This window comes from Chiroxiphia lanceolata, chromosome 18 (assembly GCF_009829145.1).
Source record: "Chiroxiphia lanceolata isolate bChiLan1 chromosome 18, bChiLan1.pri, whole genome shotgun sequence".
NCBI classification, from domain to species: Eukaryota; Metazoa; Chordata; class Aves; order Passeriformes; family Pipridae; genus Chiroxiphia; species Chiroxiphia lanceolata.
Genome location: NC_045654.1, coordinates 7,905,012 through 7,924,253, shown reverse-complemented (window position 1 = coordinate 7,924,253; position 19,242 = coordinate 7,905,012). Strand labels below are relative to the sequence as shown.

Sequence of the window (19,242 nt, the reverse complement as noted above, 5' to 3'; positions counted from 1 at the left end):
CCGGAGTGTGGCTCAGGCAATGCTGCGGGCACCCCGCTGCGCGGCCCTCATGGGGCCTCTGGGAGGGTCCGCGGCGTGCGCGGTGCGGCTCGGCCGCCATATTGAGTGTGGCCGGCGCGTCTAGCATACGCGCCGGGTATCGCGACAAAACGCCTGTCGCGACAGAAACAGCGCTTCCATCGTTTATTTACTTATTGATCGTTTAAGAAGCAGCGTGAGGCCCTTCCCGCGAGCGGCCTCCAACGCTCGCTCGGTCTGCGCAGCGAACCCGGGGTCGCGGTGAGAGCCAGGCGGCCGGCGGCCGGGGGCGCGGTTGTGGGAGTGGCCGGGGGCGTGGCTTCCCCGCCCGAGGTTATAAAAAGTGCCGTGCTCCGCCCGCCCCTCAGTCAAGATGGCGGCGCTGAGGGCGGCGGGGGCGGTGCTGCTGCGGCCCCGGGCCGGGTCCGCCCCGGCCGCGCTGGGCTATCACAAGAAGGTGAGGGGCGAGCGGGGCACGGGGAGGGAGAGGGGGGAATCTGGATGGCTCTCGGTGACACTGTGCCTTCGTAGGTGGTGGATCACTACGAGAACCCGCGCAACGTCGGCTCCCTCGACCGCAACGCCAAGAACGTGGGCACCGGCCTGGTGGGCGCCCCGGCCTGCGGCGACGTCATGAAGCTACAGGTGACCTTGAGGACCCGCTGGCACCTGGCGGAGGGGTCAGATGGGGCTGCTGGGAGGCACACACCTGCCCGTGTCCCCTCAGGGCACAGCGTGGCCTTCCCGCACAGCCGCCCTGCCCGTGCCCTGTGCCCGGGGCAGGGCCCGCCCTGCTCCCCCCGGGCGGGCACTGAAGTGTTCCCAAAATGTTCTCACAGGTGGAGGTGGACGAGAACGGTAAGATCGTGGACGCCCGGTTCAAAACGTTCGGGTGCGGCTCGGCCATCGCCTCCAGCTCGCTGGCCACCGAGTGGGTCAAAGGGAAAACGGTGAGGGGGCCTGGAAAAGCTTCCCAGCTTCACACCAGCCTGTGCTCTTTGTCGGGATCACCCTGGCCAGGGAATCCCAGCACTGATTTGTGCCGTAGCTTAAAAGGCAGTGACTGCCAGCCCTGACTTAGAACAAGAGTTGCCTTTTCCAAGAATCGTCAGAGAATCATTAACACTAGAAAAAGCCCTAAGAGCATTGAGTCCAACCATTCCCCCAGCACTGCCAGGTCCACCACTGACCCATGTCCCCAGGTGCCACATTTTTTGAGCACTCCCAGGGGTGATGATTCCACCAGGGAAGTACTTTGTGTCTTATGCAATGAGCAAAACCAGGCTGATGGCAAGTTCTGGAAGAAAGTTTAATTACAGAGAGGTTTGAGATCATTTAAACCTGTTCTACCAGCAACAAATGCACTTCAGTGTTGTGGTAGAGGATCAGCAGCTCAAGTAGTGGCAGTCTGTGACACTAGTGTGTGTTGGTTCATTCCTGCTCTGTCAGATTCCTTAATTCCAACATCCTCACTGCCCTGGGCAGCTGAAATGTTCTGCCCTTGGGATTCTGATGGCTCTGGATCATTAAACCCTCTTAGCAAACCCCTTTCCAGCCTGTGTTGTACGTACCAGGACCCCTGACCACCCTCCCTGTGTTCCAGGTTGATGAAGCGCTGAAAATCAAGAACACGGATATTGCCAAGGAACTCTGCCTTCCCCCTGTCAAACTGCACTGCTCCAGTAAGTAAACACCTGGGATTTCAGGAGGATACTCTGGGAATAGCCAGATGCTCTGAGATGTTGTTTTCCAAATAGTTTCTGCACAAGGTTGGCCTCGATGTTCAGATTTCAGGGTTAATTTAAGCGTTTTCAGATCTCTTTAATATTCTGGAGCTGTAACTTAGCAGAGTGATAATGAATGTTCAGATTCTGAATTCTATTATCTGAAATTATATTACATAAATTTACATTATATGGCTTCAGTATTCTGTGGATTCAATATTATGTGGGTTCTGTTCAGATTCTGCCCCTCAAATCTGACACGTGTTGCCTGTAGCAATGGTCACTGCTGCCTGCTCTTGTTTTTCCTTCGTCTCTTGTCCTAAAAGCCTTCTAATGATCCTTAAAATCCCATGTTTTTGGTTTGCAGTGCTGGCTGAAGACGCCATCAAGGCCGCCCTGGCTGATTACAAACTGAAGCAGGATCCCAACAAAGAACCCGAGAAAAAAGCCAACAATGCCTGAACTGACTGCGGAGCTTTTCCTCCTTCCTCCTCACTTTACAGTGCAATTCCTGAGCTGTAGTAGGACCCAGTGCACTACTCAAGCTGTAAGATACGCACAAGTTACGCACAACGTGTCCCTGGTGGTGTCCAGCCACTCTGTAGTGCTCACACGGCCGGGATGGGGGGGGCCCTGTCCCCACTGGAATGCCGCGGGAAGACTCTGCTCCAGAGAGAAAACCCCGCTGGCCGGTACTGGAAGGGCTGCACTTTTTCTTTTTTTTTTTTCTTTTGGGGGGGGAAGATGTCTAGTTTTGCCTAATATTTTATGGAATTTAGTGGGAAGCATTGCCTTGGTGTTGTATGTGTGTGTGAGCTGCGCTCAGTCCGTGTCCCACTGAGCTGGGGTTGGTTTTTCAATCTGGGTGCAAATTCCTGCTCTTGGAGTTCTGGGAGCCTTCAGCAGGTGCCAAAGGGCAAGTGGTGGCCAGGGAGCACAGACCTGCTGGCTTCTGCTCCCATCCTGTCACCACTTAAATTTTTTGAAGTTCCTGTTAAAAGAACAGCTGGAATTTTGGGGTGTTTTCTCTAAGAATTCTACCCCTGCCCTGGCCAAGTGCTCTGTTACAGCTGTAAATCCTGGGCTAAGGGAAGGTGTCCCTGACGAAGGCAGGGAGTTGTAACTGGATGAGCTTTAAGATCCCTCCCAGCCCAAAGCATTTCAGGATTCTATGAAATACCCCCTTAGACTGGAACCCAGTGGGGAATATTGGAGCTGGGACATGGAGCTGAGGGGGAGCTCCCAGGATTCCTCTTTTCCAGGAGAGTATCTCCAAAACAGGCAGAAAACACACTGGAAAACTTCACATCTTTAGCTTCTCACTCCCTCAAAACACTTCACTTCCCTTTCTTCTTACTGAGGGTGTTGTTAAACATTTAAAACCACATTTAAAAAACAATCGGTTCATTCTGGTACATCTGGGCACAATATTTGTCATTTTTAACACAAAAAACACCTGTTGCTGCTGTGGTTTGTCCCTCACAAGGTCCCTCTTGTACCTCAGCTCCTGCCAGAGAGTGCCTCACTCCCAGGGAACATTCCTGCTGTTTCCCAGTTAAAAAAAAAAAAAAAATGAGGAGGGAAACTTCAAACACCCACATCTACTTTGGGGCAGAGTCAGCTCTTTGTGCTGACAGGCTCTTCCAAAGGGCAGGTTGTCCTGAGGCAGGGACATGTGGACACATACTGACCTCTCCTGTGGCTGGGACAAGACACAGGGATCGGGGTTGTAAGGACAGGGGGATATAGGGAAGCAGGGAGTGGGGATGTGTTGCATTCCGGGCAGAAACAGCCTCTCGCCTTCCAGATTTACCTGCCATCCCTGTCGGAGCAGCTGCATCCCAGTGCTGTGGGACAAGGTCCCCCACAGTGCCCCTTTGGTCCCCACAGCCCCACTTTACCCCCCCCGCCCTGGGCTGTGGGTACAAGATAAGGGTTTCCTGGAACCAGTGCGTGACGTGCAGATTTGGGGGGTGATACGCAGCCTCCCCAGGGTCCTGCTGCCGGGCTCCAGAGAGGCCAGAGCCCAATCCAGCCCAGGGAGGGTCCTGTAGGAGCAAAGGGACACTGGGAATGTCCCCTGGTCCCCCACAGCTGCAGAGAAACATGGAAAAGGTCTGCAGAAGAAATATTTATTTCTAGCCAGAGGGGTTAAGGAAATGAGGCAAAAGTCCAGCTGGGCTCTGGGACATGCTTTGGGGTGAAAAAATGAAAGGATGGGCCCTTGTCCCTAAATCCTCATCCCTCCTCCCCTCAGGTGGCCAAGGGCAGCCTGTCCGTGTGGCCTCAGTGCCACAGCCATGGGCAAAGCCACCCATGATGCCCATGGTCACGTGGAGCCCCTGCCCCACTGCCCAGGGAGGGGACAGCTACAGATCTTGGCCCTGGTCCTGTCCCTCTTCCTGAAGGGACACAGCTCCCAACCAGGTGTCCAGCCCAGGAGACTGATCAGTAAAATAATGTTTGGGAGGAAGCTGTTGGCACAGGAAGGGCAGAGCCAGAGCTGGGGTGGGAAAAGCCCTTTGGGCAGCAGGAGCAGGGGCTGCTGGCATTCCAGCCCTGGGGGAAACCAGCAGCTACCAAAAAACCCCATGGATTTACCACAGTGTCCCATTGGCACAAGGGGGGGGGGGCTCAAGGGGGCTGGGGAGGGTGAGGGAGCAGGGTCTTCATCGGGGCTTCCTTGAGCCACCACGTACGTACGGAGCGTTGATCCATGTCCATCACGTGTCCCAATCTGGCGGCTCCTCAGGCTCACCCGGGACCGTGTCCCTGCCTCAGACTCCAGAGGGGGCTGAGGAGCCATCCTGGGGCACGTCAGGGGTCTCCTTGCCCCCTGCTCCCGTCGCTCCTGCCACTTCCTCCACGCCTGGATTTTGGGGAGAGGGCTTAGCAGGTTGGTCATCCGCCAACTTCTTGCTTCCTTCCTCTTCTTCCTTCTCTTCTTCCCCGGTGGGATTCTGCTCAGCCTGGGCCCCGTTGGCCAGCGGTGCCCTGGGGGGGGATTTGAGGCTCTGGGCCGCTGCCAGGATGTCCGCCTGGAGCTGCCGGCTGCCGTCCAGCGGCTCCTCCGCGCCCGGCTCGGGGGCCTTGTCGGGCACCTCGCTGAAGGCCCGGGGCCCCCCCACCTTGTCCCGCTCATCCACGTACTTCTGCTTGGGGAAGGACGAGGGGTAGTAGGCGGAGGCCTTGTGCTTCTGGCGCACGATGACGGCGGCGCAGATGATGAAGAGGAGCACGAAGGACAGCGAGCCCACCACCACCACCAGCAGCAGGTACTCCTTGAAGAAGTCCACCAGCCCGTCCAGCACTCCCGGGGCAGAGCTGTTGGTCACGGTGGTCCCCCCTGCGTCCCCCACCGTGGGGCTGATCCGGGGGGTCGCCGGGGGGGCGGGTGGTGTGGCCGACGCCTCATCCCCGTCCCCACTGCCCCCCGTGTCCGGCAGCACCGGGGGGTGCCGGGGGGCTGCCGTGTGTGCTGGGGCCACCAGCAGCGCCAGCAGCAGCAGCCACATCGCCGACCCCATTCCCGGGATCGTGCACAGGGACCTGTGGGATGCAGAGGGGAGAGTGGAACATTAACACCCCACAGAGCAAGCCCCCCAAACCCTGCCTCAGGCCAACCCCCACCCCAAACCCCCCAGCACAGGGGACTCCGACACTCGCTATTCCACATGCCTGAACTTCCTCGTGGAAATCAAAAGGCAGCTCCGGTTCTCTTGCTCTGCCAGAGTGAGGGGCTCCGTTTGTCTTCCGAGGATGCGGAGCAAACCCAGATGGAAGGAGCTGAGTGGGATTGTTCAAGGCTGGGGAGCTGGGGCTGCTGCCAGCGACCAGCTCCAGACAACAGTCATTGGGCTGATTAGAAAATTCCTGAAAAATGGAGGTTTGCAGTGGAAACTTTGACACGAGCGACGCTGCAACGGGGCCGGGCGGCATTTCCCAACTGCCCGTCCTGGACCGTTACACACCATTCCCAGCTAAAAATAGGCTGGGGCAGGATTTCACCCTGGAGCCGCCACGGCAGCCGAGTGGAGCCGGGATGGGACCCTCTGGAGCCTGTACCAAGGGGCAGCCCCGGAGCTGGGACACAGTAAAGGGGGGTCTTGGGGGTCCCAGCTGCCTGAATGTCCCCAGGGAAGAGGGAAGACCAGCTACATCTGCGTGCTGTGCTCCACTCCCTAATGGGGTTGGATCTGCCCAGTGATGTGCTGTAGGACACGGGATACACGTTTCCCATCCCAAAGGAATGGCCCCTCGGGGGTTTGGGAGAGAGATGTGACCATCCCCACCACGTCGCGACACATTCTCGAGGGACATCAGCGCGTGCCACGCCACGTAACACCATGGAGCCATTCCCAGGGCTCTTCCCCTCCACACAGCTCCATGGGAAGGTCTCGGGAACCAGCCCCCCCCCCCCACCCCGGCTCCATCAGCAGGGACTGCCCCCCCAGTAATTCCCCCCAACCTCAGGCCCCCCAAACCTCAACCCGCCTCCCAGTTCTCCCCAAACAAATCCAGCCCAGCAGTGCTGCGGGCCGGGAGGGATCGAGCAGCAGGACTTGGCTTCCAGGCCCCTTCCTGGCTGTACAATCTGGTTTCCATTAAACCAGAGCAAACAAACGGCAGCAGAGGCAGGAGGTGCTCCTGGACCCCCGACCCTCCCGGCTCACACAGGCATCAGTGCTAGGCTCAGAGCAGTAACCAGCTCCTTGAGCATGAGGGTTTTTGGGGAGCTGGAATGAGCCCCTTCATCCTCCCCCTTCACTGCAGAGAGGGGCCCCTCAGCAGGGAGAGGGGTCCCGGGATGGCATCAATTCCCCGTCAGCAAATGGAGCTGAGGAGCAGCCTCGGGCATGGAGGGGCTCAGTGGAGCCCAAAGCTGTGCCAAGAGCAGGGCCTGGCACCACGGCCACTGCCAGTCCTCCATCCCCATCCCAACCCCAGCCCAGCCCACCCTCACCCACCCAGACCGACAGAATGTTCCTGGCTCCAGTTCTGCTTCTCTCTGCTCCCAAAACACTCCAGAAATTCAGGATTTCGGTGTTGTCTGGGCACAGCACCCTCTGACTCCCGCCTGGGAACACAGCCATGTGGCCAACACCAATGGTCCCGCCGTGGGGACCATTCCCAGCCCTCACCGCAGCACCCCCGGCCATAGGGCTACCTGTGCCCCCCTGGGAGCCCCCCAAAATTGGGGACAGCCTGGCACAGCCGTGGGATCCTCACCTTGCCTGTAGCTGCTGCGTCGGCAGAAGGGAGAGGGGAACGCAGGGTCTGTCCCACACACCTCGAGCCCCTTTCTGCTGCTGCTGGGTTGGAGCCTCCTCCTTCTCCCTCTTCTCCTCCTCCTTCTCCTCCTCCTCCTCCTGCGTCGCAGCCCAGGACCAGCTTGTTCTCATTAGGGCCGGGATGGGGAGGGGGTGTGGGAGGCCGGGGAAGGGCAGGCAGCCCCCAGCCCCCTCCCAGACGAAATCCAGCTGGGGCTGGGGGTGTTTCCTGCTTTCTTTCTCTGTCAGCAAAAGGCAGGAGCCCTGGTGCTCACCATCACCACTGTAAGGGGCCACTTTTTGGGGTGCAAGTGGGGAAGGAGATCACACAAGGGGTGTGTTGCAAAGGTGTTTTTATCCACAAGGGGGTGGGTAAAGCCCCATATGAGGGTCTGAGGAGGGCAGAGAAGGATGTGGGCTCAGTGCTCTGGCATTACTGGTGGCTGGCAGCAGGGCAAACAGGGCTTGGGACCCCCTATGTTATTTCATGAGACCATTTCCTAAACAACCCAGCCTGGAAATGCTCTGGCACGGGCACCTCTGCCTTGGGGTTCAGGCAGGAACACAAGCTGGGGGTCCCCGCGGTTCCCCAGACCAACGTGGCAGTTCCCCAGGATGTGGTCTCCAGTCTGGGGGTCCGGGGGTGTCGCCTGGGCCCCCCCACCCGCCGGGGCTCTGCCTCCCCCCACCCTGGTCCCTCGGGCCGGGCTGAGGTTGCTCAAGAGGCTGCAGCCGCTGCGTGACCTCATCCTGTTGCTATTTTCCTCCGCTCCTCCCTGGGGACCCGCCAGACCCCCCAAAAAGCCCCCGCCAGCGTCTGGGGACAGCGGAGCCGAGGGAGTCTGTCCCCGTGTCCCGCGGGAAGTGGCGCCGTTTGGGGTCCTGCCGCCGGCGCGGCTCCCGAAATAACGGGTCGGTCCGTCCGTCCGTCTGGCTGCAGCCGCGGCTCCGAGCAGCTGCTGGGGCGGCTGTTCCCGGCCTTAAGTGCTCAGTGATGAAATCTTAGAGGGGAAGGGGAAAAGCGAGGGGAGGCCGTGGCGGGGGTGAGCGGCCGCGGCCGAGTGGAGTTCCAGAGGCGTCCGGGCTCGCTCCTGCAGCCCAGATGGGGATGGGGCTGAAATTCCCCATCCCATGCACCCAGCGATACCGGCGTTGGGCTGAGTCTCCTTACCCAGTATCCCCATCCCAGTCTGCCCTGGGTCCACATCACTCCTCATCCAGAGTCCCCATCCTTCCTAGCTCAGGGTTCCCATCCCTCCTTGTCCCAGGTTTGCATCCCACGTCACCCAGGGTCCCCATCCCACCCTGCTCAGGGTCTCATCCCTCCTTGTCCAGGGCCTCTATCCCTTCTTGCCAGGGTTCCCGTTCCTCCTCGCCCAGGATCCCCCCCGCTCAGTGTTCCCCCCTCCCCGCCGGGATCCCTCCCGAGCCGGGCAGTCTCGGTGCCAGCGCCCACGGGCCATTACGATGCCGTTTTTGATTGCGGCGGGCGCGGGCTCTGCCCCTCGGAGCTGGGCAGGGCCGGGACCGCCCGACCCGCCGTGTAATTTGGGGCCGCTGGAACGCGGGGCCGCGCAGGGCTCGGCACGAAGGCACCGCCCGCCCGGGGAACCTGCAATTTGAGGGATTTCGGCCCCGCTCTGCTTCTAATTTACCTCCCGGGGCTGCGCTTTGCTGTGCCAGCAAAATACCCTGAGGGGACCCATCCTGCGGAGCTGCACGTGGTGCGTGGAGCCCTGTCCCACCCTCCACCCCGTGTCACCCACAGCCTGGTGCCACCCACGGCCCTGTGCCACCCACCACACGCTGCCCTCCCGCTGCCTGAGGATCCTGCTGTGACACCGCCCCGGCTTCCCGCAGATTCCTGTGCCGTGAGCTGGGCGGTGGCAGCCCCACAGGACCTGCTGACGATTCCAAATAGGGTGATTCCCAGCTCCTGGCAGCTCCAGCGGTGGAGGAAAGTTTATCCTCGCTGGGCTCCTGCTCCAGAGCAGTCGGTGCAGGGCTGGGAGAGCAGGAACAACCTCTCCAACCTACATCCCCCCACCTCCTCGGGACACACCGGCCTCATCCTCACCTGGAGTGGGAGCAGGGGCTGGATGAGCCACTGCGGGGTGGAGATGGATAATGGGAGCATCCCTTTGTCTCCTGTGGATGTTCTGCCTGGCAAGGGCCTGGTACCCACCTGCGTGGGGACACAGTGGGACAGAGCAGGGTGGCATCACCACGGACAGCGTGTCCCACCTGGGAACCAGCCCTGGCCAGCGGATGCGGGTCAGTCACCCAGCTGACTCACCCGTAAACATTTACATTCCCGGCGGGATCAGGGCTGTGCAGCTGCCAGGAGCCAGATGGAAAATATCCCAAGCACAGTATGAATGTAAACAGGCAGTGGGGCTGGGGTGCAGGTGGGACACTGTGCTGGGAGACCCCCACATGGACGCCCCAGAGGGGCCTTCGAGGAGGCCGCAAACTTGGGGACATGGGGATGGGGATATGGGGATGGGGATATAGCAATGGGATGTGGGGATGGGGATGCTGAATCTGTCAGGGCAGGGGTGGGGATGGAGAGATAGGAACATTGAGGCTGGCCATGGCAGGAATGGGGAGGTGGGGATGGGGATACTGAGCCCAGGTGGAACAGGGATGGGAAGATGGGGACACTGAGACTGGCAGGGCAGGGACAGTCTTTGGCCACTTCTGCTCCCTTGAGTGGCTCCCTCACCACTGAGCACAGGAAGGAGGCCAGTTGGTGACCCGAGGGGTGACTGACACCTGCACACGGGGGGAGGTGGGACCTGGGAGCAAACCTGAGCCCCCTCCAACCCCAGTGGGACTCTTGTTGGCTGCTCATGGCTTTGCTCTCCCCATCCCTTCCATTCCCAGTCCCGGGCAGGCAGGGACAGCCAGGGCCAGCACCACTGGATGAGGCCGAGACCCTGCGGTGCTCCAGCAGCAGCAGCAGCACCTGATCGGCAGCCACAGCCCCGAGCCGTCGCTGCAGCGACCGCAGGCAGGAACACGTTGAGCCACGAGCGGTCCCGTCCCGTCCCTTCCCCCCCGGCATTTCCGCCCCGGCCCCGCCGCCCCTGCAGCGCCCACGAGGCCGAGACCACCGGGGAGGGGTACCGGGAGTTGCGGTCCCCAAGCCCCCGGTTTGGCCCCTGCCCGGCGAGGGGCGGCCGCGGGTTTCGTTTCTGCTCCCCCGGGGGGCCGTGGGAGGAGGATGGAGAAGCGAAATTTCGGCAGCGGGATGTGGGCAGGCGACGGGGCGGGGAGGGGGCTGGGGCTGGCGGGCGCTGTCCCTGCCAGGAAGAGACCACCGCGTCCGCTAACACTTTAATGGGATCAGCCTCGAGGGCTGAGCTCGCCGCGGGGGAAGCGGCTCCATCACGCCGGTCCAAGCGAAAACATGAACCCAAGGGGAAGGGAGTCCCCTGCCTGTGGCTCGCCTGGGGATCAGGCACATGCCCCTGGCACTGCCGCCGGTCCCCCAGCACTGTGGGATGCAGGACCCATCCCGGGGCTCAGGACTGCTCCGGCAGGAAGCTGCTGAGAGTCAGGTTGTCCCCGTCGGGCTCGGCGCTGCCGTCGTGCAGCCGCTTGTGCCGTCGGGCGGGGACAGGCCGGGGCCCCGCGGCCGCCTCGGCGTCGGCCAAGAGGGACGAGATACAAACCATCTCGGTGCGGCTGAGCCGGCGGTGCCCCGTCCGCGCCCGTCGCCACAGCAGCGCCCCCAGCACCCCCGTGCTCACCAGGAAGGTGGCGGCCACGAGCCCCAGCAGCAGGATGGCCAGCAGGCACTTGCCCATCACCCCGCTGGGGTCCCAGGGCACCGCGGTGCCCGTCGGTGTCATGTCCCCAGGGGCCGAACGGGTCGGTGCAGGGGGAGCTCCGGCTTTCTTGACTTTCCTGTACCCCGTGGTGGTGGAGCCGAGGGCTGGGGGGGCTGTTGAGGGTGGCCCTGTGGAGGAGGCGCTGTCCGTGCCACCAGCCACTGTCCCCTCCTTGCCCGGTGGTGTGAGCCAGCTGGGGGTGGTGCTGATGCTCCTTTGGGGGGCAGCCGATGTGCCGGGCCCCAGCAGCTGGTCGGGATCAGGAGAATCAGTCTCATCCATGGGAGCGGCTGTGGCTGGCACTGTGAGTGCCTGGTTCAGGCTGGCGTTGGTGCTGGGGGACGGTGGTGCAGAGCTCAGCAGCTGGTCGGGATTGGGGGAGTCGGTCTCATCCACGGGATCAGCTGTGGTTGACACTGTGAGTGCCCAGAGCGGGCTGACGCTGCTGCCAGGCGCTGCTGCTGGTGGTGCAGAGCTCAGGAGCGGTTCGGGATCAGGGGAATCAGTCTCATCCACGGGATCGGCTGTGGTTGGCACCCAGAGCAGGCTGGCGTTGGTGCCGGGTGCTGGTGGTGGCACAGAGCCGCCCTCGGGCTGGTCACTGCTGATCAGCGCGGTGGCAGCGTGACTGTGCCCTGGTGTGGCTGCGGTGGCACCGAGGTCCTGCCCACCATCGTCCCTCTTCCCGCGGGAGAGGGGCAGCGCCCGCCCGGCCGCCCCCCAGAGCCACTGCCCGCTCCGGGGCTGCCCCGGCCCCGGCTCCAGCGCAGCCCCGCACACCCGCGGGGGGCTCAGCACCAGCACCACCAGCAGCACCAGCACCACCAGAAGCACCAGCACAGCCCTGCCCGGCGCCATCGGGACCTGCAGGAGACAGAGCGGGCAGGTGACATCGGGGTCCTGCTCCCGCGGGAGGATGCTGAGCCCTGAACTGCCCCAAGGTGGGATCGCACTCCAGCCAAGGATCCTCCTCCCCTCCTGGAGAAGGGCCCTTGGGTTTGGGAGCTGGAGGATGCGCCCACCAAGCTCCTCCTGCCGCTGCCCCGCCGCAGGAGCTCAGCCCCGGCGGCTCCGCTCCAGGGGAAGGTTTTGATAAGGAAGTTGAGTGTCTGGAAATGGGAAATCAGCCGTGATGGAGGAGGGCAGTTGCGGGATGAGTCTCCGTGTGGAAATGAAACCACAGGGATCTCGCCCACATTTCGACAGCCCCCCCACCCCAGTGTGCCCGTCCTGCCCCTCTGCCCGCCAGGCTGGCACAGGGCTCCAGGGCTGAGGCCACCTTGTGCCTGTGCCTCCGTGCTGGAGCGGGACAGTCAAACCTGCCCCAAACCCACCCCAAAGCCCCCCAGAATCCCCCCCTTCCATATCCATCACCAATATCCCCCCGGTAGCCCCAATGGGCGGAGGGCACCGCGGTTCCTGTGGCTCTACATCCAACAGCATCCAGACATCCTCACATGGACCAACGCTCCGAGCATTCCTGGGAGGCTCCCACATCCCCAAAGCGCTCACCTGCCTCCCAAAAGACCCAGGGACCAGCCCTGAGCGTGGCACCCTCAGGGACCCCGAGCACTCCCTTTGCACCCACAGCATCCCCAGGACCGAGCCCAGTCCAGCATCTCCCCAGCGGGGCTCACCTGTGCCGGGGACATCGCGGGATCCGAAGCTGCAGCAGTGACGGGATCCACCGGTGAGGGCCCCGCACGGGGGGCGAGGGCAGCCCTGGCACCGGCACCCGTAGGGTGTCGTGGGCCACCCTCCCCTGCACCTCCCGGGCGGGGAAGGGAAGGAGCGCAGAAGGGCGGCTGCGGTTTCGGAGAGCGGCGGGGGAAGGACGTCACTGAGAGTGGGGCTGCGGGCACCCACCGGGGAGGGTGGCAGGGGGTGGGGTGCGCCCCAAAGAGGGGCCTCTCGCCCTCGCCGTGTCCCTGGTGCCCGGTGGGAGCCCCCGGCCCGACCCCACCGGCGGCCCCGAGGAGCTGCTGCGTCGGGGCTGGTGTCACCCTGAAAGCAGAAGTGACACAAACCTGGTGCCAGGGCTGCCACCCCTCGGGCATCGTGTGGGCACGGCCGGGGAGGGGGTCATGGTACCCTGAGAGAGAACGTGAGGGTAGCCCAATGAGGGAAATGCCTTTACATATGAGGAGGAGGAGAGTGAGGGCCTGACGATGCTTAGCAGAGCTCTTGTACCAGGGTCCTTCTCTCAGCACCGTGCCCAGGATGTCCTGAGGGGCTCTCAGGGGGCTGCGGGGGCTGTTGGGTGTTGTCCCGGCCTCGTGGCGTCGGCACGACAGGAAACCCCCGCCCCGAGCGTGGGCACCGGGCGGGAGGCGCAGCCGCAGCCGCAGGAAGGTGCTGCAAGAGAACATCCGCAGGAACGGGCTCGGGGCGTCAACAACCCTCCCCCCGAAACCCGAGGCCGCGGTCACCCCGGCCCTTCTCGGAATAGTCTGCCCATGGGGCTGGGGGAGGGAAGAAAAGGGGTTCAGGTCTGAGGGATGAGCATCCCCGGGGATGGATCCACGGTGCCTCTCCTGGAGCATCCCTGCCCTGCTCAGGGTGGAGGGGTTGGGGTGTTCCGGAGGCAGCTGGAGGTGGTTGTGCAACACCAGCGAAATGCTGCAGGTCCGGGAAGGCTCAAACCTGGGCGGGATGAGTGATGCTCTTTCCAGCCCAGGCCCTCCGCCATTCCAGGCCTCTGGCCCTATGGAAGCAGGTTTCAGCTCAGGAAGAGCAGGGCATTCCCAACCAGGGCTGTTCCTTCCACACATCAGCCTGGTCTCAGCCACCCTGAGACCCCCCCAGGCCGTCTGTGCCATCACATCCCACATCCAGCCAAGCTCTTGGGACCACTCACTGGCAATCACCGTGTGTGACGTCAGGGATGGGCCCTGGGACAAGAGCGGGGGGTCCCAAAGGACCCCTCAGCCCCAACCCCCCGCTCAGCTGTCCAACATTTAATATCCAGGTTACCGATCAAACCTGGAATGCCAAGGGCAGGCACAGGATGCCGAGAGCCAAAGAAAAAGCAAAGCAGAGGCAGTTTATAATCAATGACTTTTATCTTTTGAAAATGGAAGCAATATTTGGACAGATACTCCGGCGCTCTATAAGAGCGCGTCTCTCCGGACTGGGCTGGTTCTCTCCCGGGATATCACGGCTACAAAAAGCTTCAGGCACTGACTCCGGTTGAGCCTGGCGAGGCATCAGTTCATTTAAATAAAATACAGACTAAGAACTAAAATCCAGGGCGGCCTCTGGGACCGTCTCCCACACCCCCACCTCTGGGCATCTCAATCCAGCGGCTCCCAAAACTGATTTCCTTCCGACTTTAGGAACAAACCCGAGGTCCCCAAGCACACAACCCCGAAGTCACACGTACAAATCAACACAGAAATCACCACTTTGGGGGTAATGACCTTCGGGTTTGGTTTCCAAAAGAAAAATTCATAAAAATACACATCTCAGGCATTTACTGCAATACAGAAACGTCACCAAACAGCCAAAGAACCCGGAGCGGCCGGATTGTGGATCCACGGGCACAGGGCAGGGGATGCCACTTGTCCCTAAAACACAGAAATCCCACATTTCTGAAGCTTTCATGCTCTGCCATCCTCCCACATCCTCCATCTCCTCCGTCCCATCCTTGTGCCTCTCCAGCTACGTGACCCGGCCGTTCCCACGGCGCGGTCCCACCTCCACACACACACATCCCTCCACAATAGGGAATCCTTAACTTGGAAGTTCTGGACATGCAAACACTGGGAAAAATGGAAAAATCGGAGAATTCCTAGCTAAACTAATGGAAAAAAAAAAAATCACTTCAGCCTGGCCGAAGGGACACGTGTCCCGCCGGGATGCTCCGGGCAGGGGATGCGGGGCAGAGGCTCCCACGCACACGTCACACACACACGGAGCTGCCACAGGCACAGAGTCCAGCTGGGAGAGGGATCCAGAGCTCCTGGACACCTGGTGGTCTTTGCCCACCTTTAGATTTCAGATGGGCTGTCACCACTCCCTGGCTGCGCCGGGATGGGCGACACCAATCCAGCCTGGCACAGCTTGCTGGGGGGTCCTGGATCCCATTCCCAGCACAAGGACACGGCCTGGGAGCAGGGAGCCAGCCTGCCCCATCCCTGACAGCCCCCTCGCAGGGGAGACCCCACCTGAGCAGAGCTTTGCTGAGTCGAGGCATCCCTGGGATTCCAGGAGGAGCTTGCCAGCCTGGAGCACTCACAGGGCCTATCCCCAAAGGAACGTGTGAGAAACCAGTTCTCCAAACTGGGATAAAACCACCCTCCCCAGTCCCTTCCACTCAGAAGGGGTGCAGGGAGGCTAGGGTTGGAAGTCACTCATCTGGTTCGGGAACAAATCCTTTCCTGCAAAGCTTTCCAGCAATGTAGGGTGGGAGGCAGGAATGATGGAGAGGAGAAAGCAAATTATAAAAAAATAACAACAGCGGCATTTTGTCTGGGGAGAATCATCACGGAAAAGTCACCTTCCTGCTGCTAACACTGCCTTGGAAGCAGAGAAAATTCCAAACATCAGCACCGGTGTGAGAGGCTGACTGGGATTCCAAAAGCTCCTTAAAATCCATGAGCTGAGGAGTGTGGGGGGCAGGAACAAGGATTTACAGCAACCACAGAACCGAGATGGGCACCACAGAATTCCACCACCTGCTGGAATCCCACAGCTCACCTGAAACTCCTTCCTCAAAAAAAAACATTCCTGCACGGAAGTAACTTCTGCCTCCAAATTGAAATAAATCAGCAAGTAAAACACATGAATTTAGTGATCCCAATCAAACCTTGGGATTATTTTAAAATGGGAATATGGTGCTGGTTTAGAAGTTCTGTAGGACAAAAAGAAAAAGGAATTTGTGGGATGAATCCCTTCTTTCAGAACTATATATTTATATTTTTCTGTCAGACAACAGGGCTGGGAGTAGGAAAGGCAGCTCATCCCATCTCCAAGGGGTCTCAGCACGGAAGGGAACCCACCTGATTGTTCCAAATTGAGGATTCATATAAAATAGCTTCAGCTTTGTTCTCTGCACAGTGTAAACACCCACCACACACCCCCTGTCCCTTGGAATGGAAACACAAATACTGCAAAGTGGCAAATAAGAAAAATAAAAAGCGATTTTTTTCTATTTTTTGGCAACTTTAAAAAAAAAATGGTTAAGAACAATGTGGCATTGGTCCCTAAATCTAGAAAAAGGTATTTGGGCACGACATCGAAAGTCAGAATGGATTTGTTTTTCAAGGATTCATCATAACATCTGGGAAAAAAAAAAAAAACCTGTAAAAGTAGCACTTGTTGTTTTTGACTTGGTTTGACACAGTCACAGAAATTCATCAGAACATCAGGAAATGAAAAAATCTTTCACTAAAAAGCTTGGCTTGGAATCATCGGCTCTCGTTGACGTGGGTTTAGGAGAACAGGAAAGCTCGGGCTGGAATGCTGCAGGCTGCTGCTGGCTGCACTGGGAGCTGGGATGTGCCTGGGCCGGGGCCCCTCAGTCCCCGATCTTTGCCATCTGCTGCTCCAGCTTGGAGATGCGCTCGTCCTGGGAGGAGATCATGTCCTTGATGGATTTCAGCTCTTTCAAAATCTCCTCCAATTTGGCTTCGTTTTGCTGCAAGGCAAGACAGGACATGTGTGAGGAGAGCTCTGCAGTTTTCCAAGGAAAGGGCTCCTCCCAGTGGGATTCTCTGAAGCATGAGGGTGTGATGCCTGCTCTGGAGCAGCTGGGATGCTCAAGGCAGGGACTGGCACTTCCACCAGCACCAGTGAACACATCAAGGACATACTGGACCAGTACCTTCCCTTTAACAAGAAGTCTGAGGAATGGCTGGACTTGATGGTCTCAGAGGGCTTTTCCAGCCTCAATGATTCCATGATTCTGTGATTTAAGAACCTATGGACTGACAGCTGTCACTCCCACACCTCTGTGTGCTACTACGCCTCATCGCTGGAAGTGTCCAAGGCCACGCTGGATGGGGCTTGGAGCAACCTGGTCTATTGGAAGGTGTCCCTGTCTGTGGCAGGGGGTGGAACTGGATGAACTTTAAGGTCCCTTCCAACCCAAATCTGTCTGGAATTCCATGTGTTAGCTACAGCCCCCAGTTCCAGACCTGTACAACCTTCTCTGGACCTGAAGAGCCAGAGGTTCACTGTCCATGTTTTACACAAAAAGAGGAGCACAGGAGCTCTCCCAGGCAGGGGCTGGAACAACAAGCCAAGTTTTCCCTTGTGTCCCAAAGGACATGGTTTGAGGACATGGCTTAGTGGGGAACATGGTGGTGGTACTGGGTCATGGTTGGAATTGATGATCTTAAAGGTCTTTTCCAACCCTGACTATTCTATGGTTTAGAAACCTTAGAATCATAGAATCATGGAATATCCTGAATTAGAAGTGATACACAGGGACCATCCAGTCCAACTCCTGGCCCTGCCCAGGACACCCCAACAATCCCACCCTGTCCCTGAGAGCATTGTCCAAACATTCCTGGAGCTCTGGCAGCCTTGGGGCTGTGACCATTCCCTGGGGAGCCTGTTCAGTGCCCCACCACCCTCTGGGGGAAGAACCTTTTCCTGAGATCCAACCTAAACCTCCCCTGACACAGCTCCAGCCATTCCACTGGGTCCTGTCCCTGCTCATAGAGAGCAGACACTGGTGCTGCTCCTTGGAAGGAAGCTTTGGACACATTGCCTGGAACACCATAACCAAGCACCACCTCAACTCCAGGTCACCCAAATCCTTGATTCACACATTCTTGAGCTTTGTTAACCTATTCCCGAAGAAGCAGCACCCCGATATTCCCACCCCAGGCCACCACCTCCAAAGCTCGTGGAGTTCACTCACGGGGTTTGAGGCATCCGCTGCTTTCTTTGGAGCGTTGATGAGATCACTCTTCTTGTTGGCCGCAGGTTTGTTGTCCAGTATGTTCTTCTTGACCACCTTGAGGTCCCTGTTCTTGCCTGGAATGTACCCGTGCTTCAAAGAGATGAGCAGGGGGTCGGCGTTCTTCCCCTCAAACCACTCCTCTGCCTCCAGAGCTGCTTCTGGGCCGGCCGTGTCCGGGTACAGGTCGTCCTGGAAGAGGTCCGACTGCAAGCCAGAAGAGATGGATTGGTCAGGGGCTCTGGGAGGCACGAGCTGGCTCCAAGCCTCGTGCCCAGGGCAGTGCTCACCTTGCGGGGAACCGTCATGATGATGGGCTCACACTTCCTCTCGTGGAGCTTGAAGAACCTGCCAGGGGAAGGGAAAGGTGGGACTCAGAGTGAGGACTAAGGAGAAGGTCCACACACACAGAGCAGTGGACCAGGGGACAGAGGAGATGGGAAAGGAGCAACCCCACGGAATCACGGAATTACTGAGGTTGGAAATGCCCTCAAAGATCATCAAGTCCAACCATTCCCCCAACACTGCCAAGGCCCCACTAACCCATGTCTCCAAGTGCCACATCTAAACGGTTTTTAAATCCCTCCAGGGATGGGGACTCCAACACTGCCCTGGGCAGCCTGTTACAATGTCTTGACCACCCTTTCCACAAGGGAATTTTCCCTAAAACCTCCCCTGGCACAACTTGAGGCCGTTTCCTCTCATCCCACCACTTGTTGCCTGGGAGAAGAGCCTGAGCATGTTCCCTCCCAGCAGAGACACATTCCCTCCCAGCAAAGACATGTTTCCTACCAGAGCCACTGCAGTGACAGACCTGCTCTCCTGAGATGTTTCCTGCCTTTCCCATGTTTTCTGAGCCACAGTTGCCCTCTGCTCACTGCTCTGCTGCTTCCACCACTCCCGACATTCCCAATCCCAGCTTCCAGCCCGCTCGCTGTGCAGGGGCTGATCCCAGCTCTGGGGTCCCTCTCCTTACCTGGCAATCTCACACTTGTTGACGTCGAGGCCCCTCTTTGGCATGAACCCCATCCCCCTCTGCGGCTCTTTGCTGCTGAAGGTGTTGAGGTAGTGAACGTACGGGGACTCATCCGTGATCTCGAAGTAGCGGATGCTGCTGTCGCCCTGCAGGGACGAGAGGAGACCCTGCAGAGCCTGGGGCAACCACCAGCCTCATCCACAGCCTTTCCTCCCAGGAATGCTGCCACACACAGCTTAAAGCTGGGTTTTTTTAAGATAAAACTTTAAAGCAGCTCCCTGCTGTAACAGTTCCTCAAAGTCCTGCTCAAAACACTCTGGTAAAGAGACCTGAGCTGGTGCCTCCAGGCTGGGAGTGTCCCCTTCCACATCATCTCTTGTGGAAAAGCTGAACTTCCTGCCGCAGTCAGGCAGAAAGGCTATAAACCAGTTTATCCTTAATTCCAGACACTAGGAACTCTGAAACAGCAGGAGAAATAGCAGATGTAAACCAAATATTCCCCATTAGCTGT

General features: G+C 59.3%; 4 protein-coding genes across 7 annotated transcripts in view; 1 reads left to right on the top strand and 3 right to left on the bottom strand.

Annotated features, from left to right (window-relative positions):
• The first annotated feature begins 372 nt into the window (after positions 1-372).
• Positions 373-3,157, top strand: ISCU (iron-sulfur cluster assembly enzyme). The gene is made up of 5 exons (XM_032705517.1): positions 373-475; positions 550-663; positions 858-968; positions 1,622-1,700; positions 2,110-3,157. The coding sequence occupies exons 1-5, from the start codon at positions 392-394 to the stop codon at positions 2,202-2,204; spliced, it is 483 nt and encodes a 160-aa protein (XP_032561408.1). The 5' UTR covers positions 373-391; the 3' UTR covers positions 2,205-3,157.
• Positions 3,158-3,840: 683 nt separating this feature from the next.
• On the bottom strand, positions 3,841-19,194 carry TMEM119 (transmembrane protein 119). Of its 4 annotated transcripts, none has more exons than XM_032705680.1 (3): positions 19,182-19,194; positions 5,421-5,565; positions 3,841-5,291 (listed from the first exon to the last, which is right to left on the bottom strand). In XM_032705680.1, the coding sequence occupies exon 3, from the start codon at positions 5,267-5,269 to the stop codon at positions 4,520-4,522; it is 750 nt and encodes a 249-aa protein (XP_032561571.1). In that variant the 5' UTR covers positions 5,270-5,291; positions 5,421-5,565; positions 19,182-19,194; the 3' UTR covers positions 3,841-4,519. The 4 variants fall into 4 exon arrangements, with proteins under 4 accessions (XP_032561571.1, XP_032561568.1, XP_032561570.1 ...); XM_032705677.1 differs by lacking the exon at positions 19,182-19,194 and adding an exon at positions 6,972-7,106 and having other exon boundaries at positions 5,421-5,615; XM_032705679.1 differs by lacking the exon at positions 19,182-19,194 and adding an exon at positions 6,710-6,954 and having other exon boundaries at positions 5,421-5,615.
• Positions 10,540-11,706, bottom strand: SELPLG (selectin P ligand). Its single transcript, XM_032705676.1, has one exon. It carries the CDS (start codon positions 11,704-11,706, stop codon positions 10,540-10,542), a length of 1,167 nt encoding a protein of 388 aa, XP_032561567.1.
• CORO1C (coronin 1C) overlaps positions 13,896-19,242 on the bottom strand; it is a 42,728-nt gene continuing 37,381 nt past the window's right edge. The window contains exons 8-11 of the mRNA XM_032705675.1: positions 18,732-18,877; positions 18,046-18,103; positions 17,717-17,962; positions 13,896-16,486 (exon numbers count right to left, since the gene is read on the bottom strand). Of these exons, the coding sequence (XP_032561566.1) occupies positions 16,367-16,486; positions 17,717-17,962; positions 18,046-18,103; positions 18,732-18,877 (570 nt within the window). The 3' untranslated portion in view covers positions 13,896-16,366. The remainder of the gene's footprint in view (positions 16,487-17,716; positions 17,963-18,045; positions 18,104-18,731; positions 18,878-19,242) is intronic.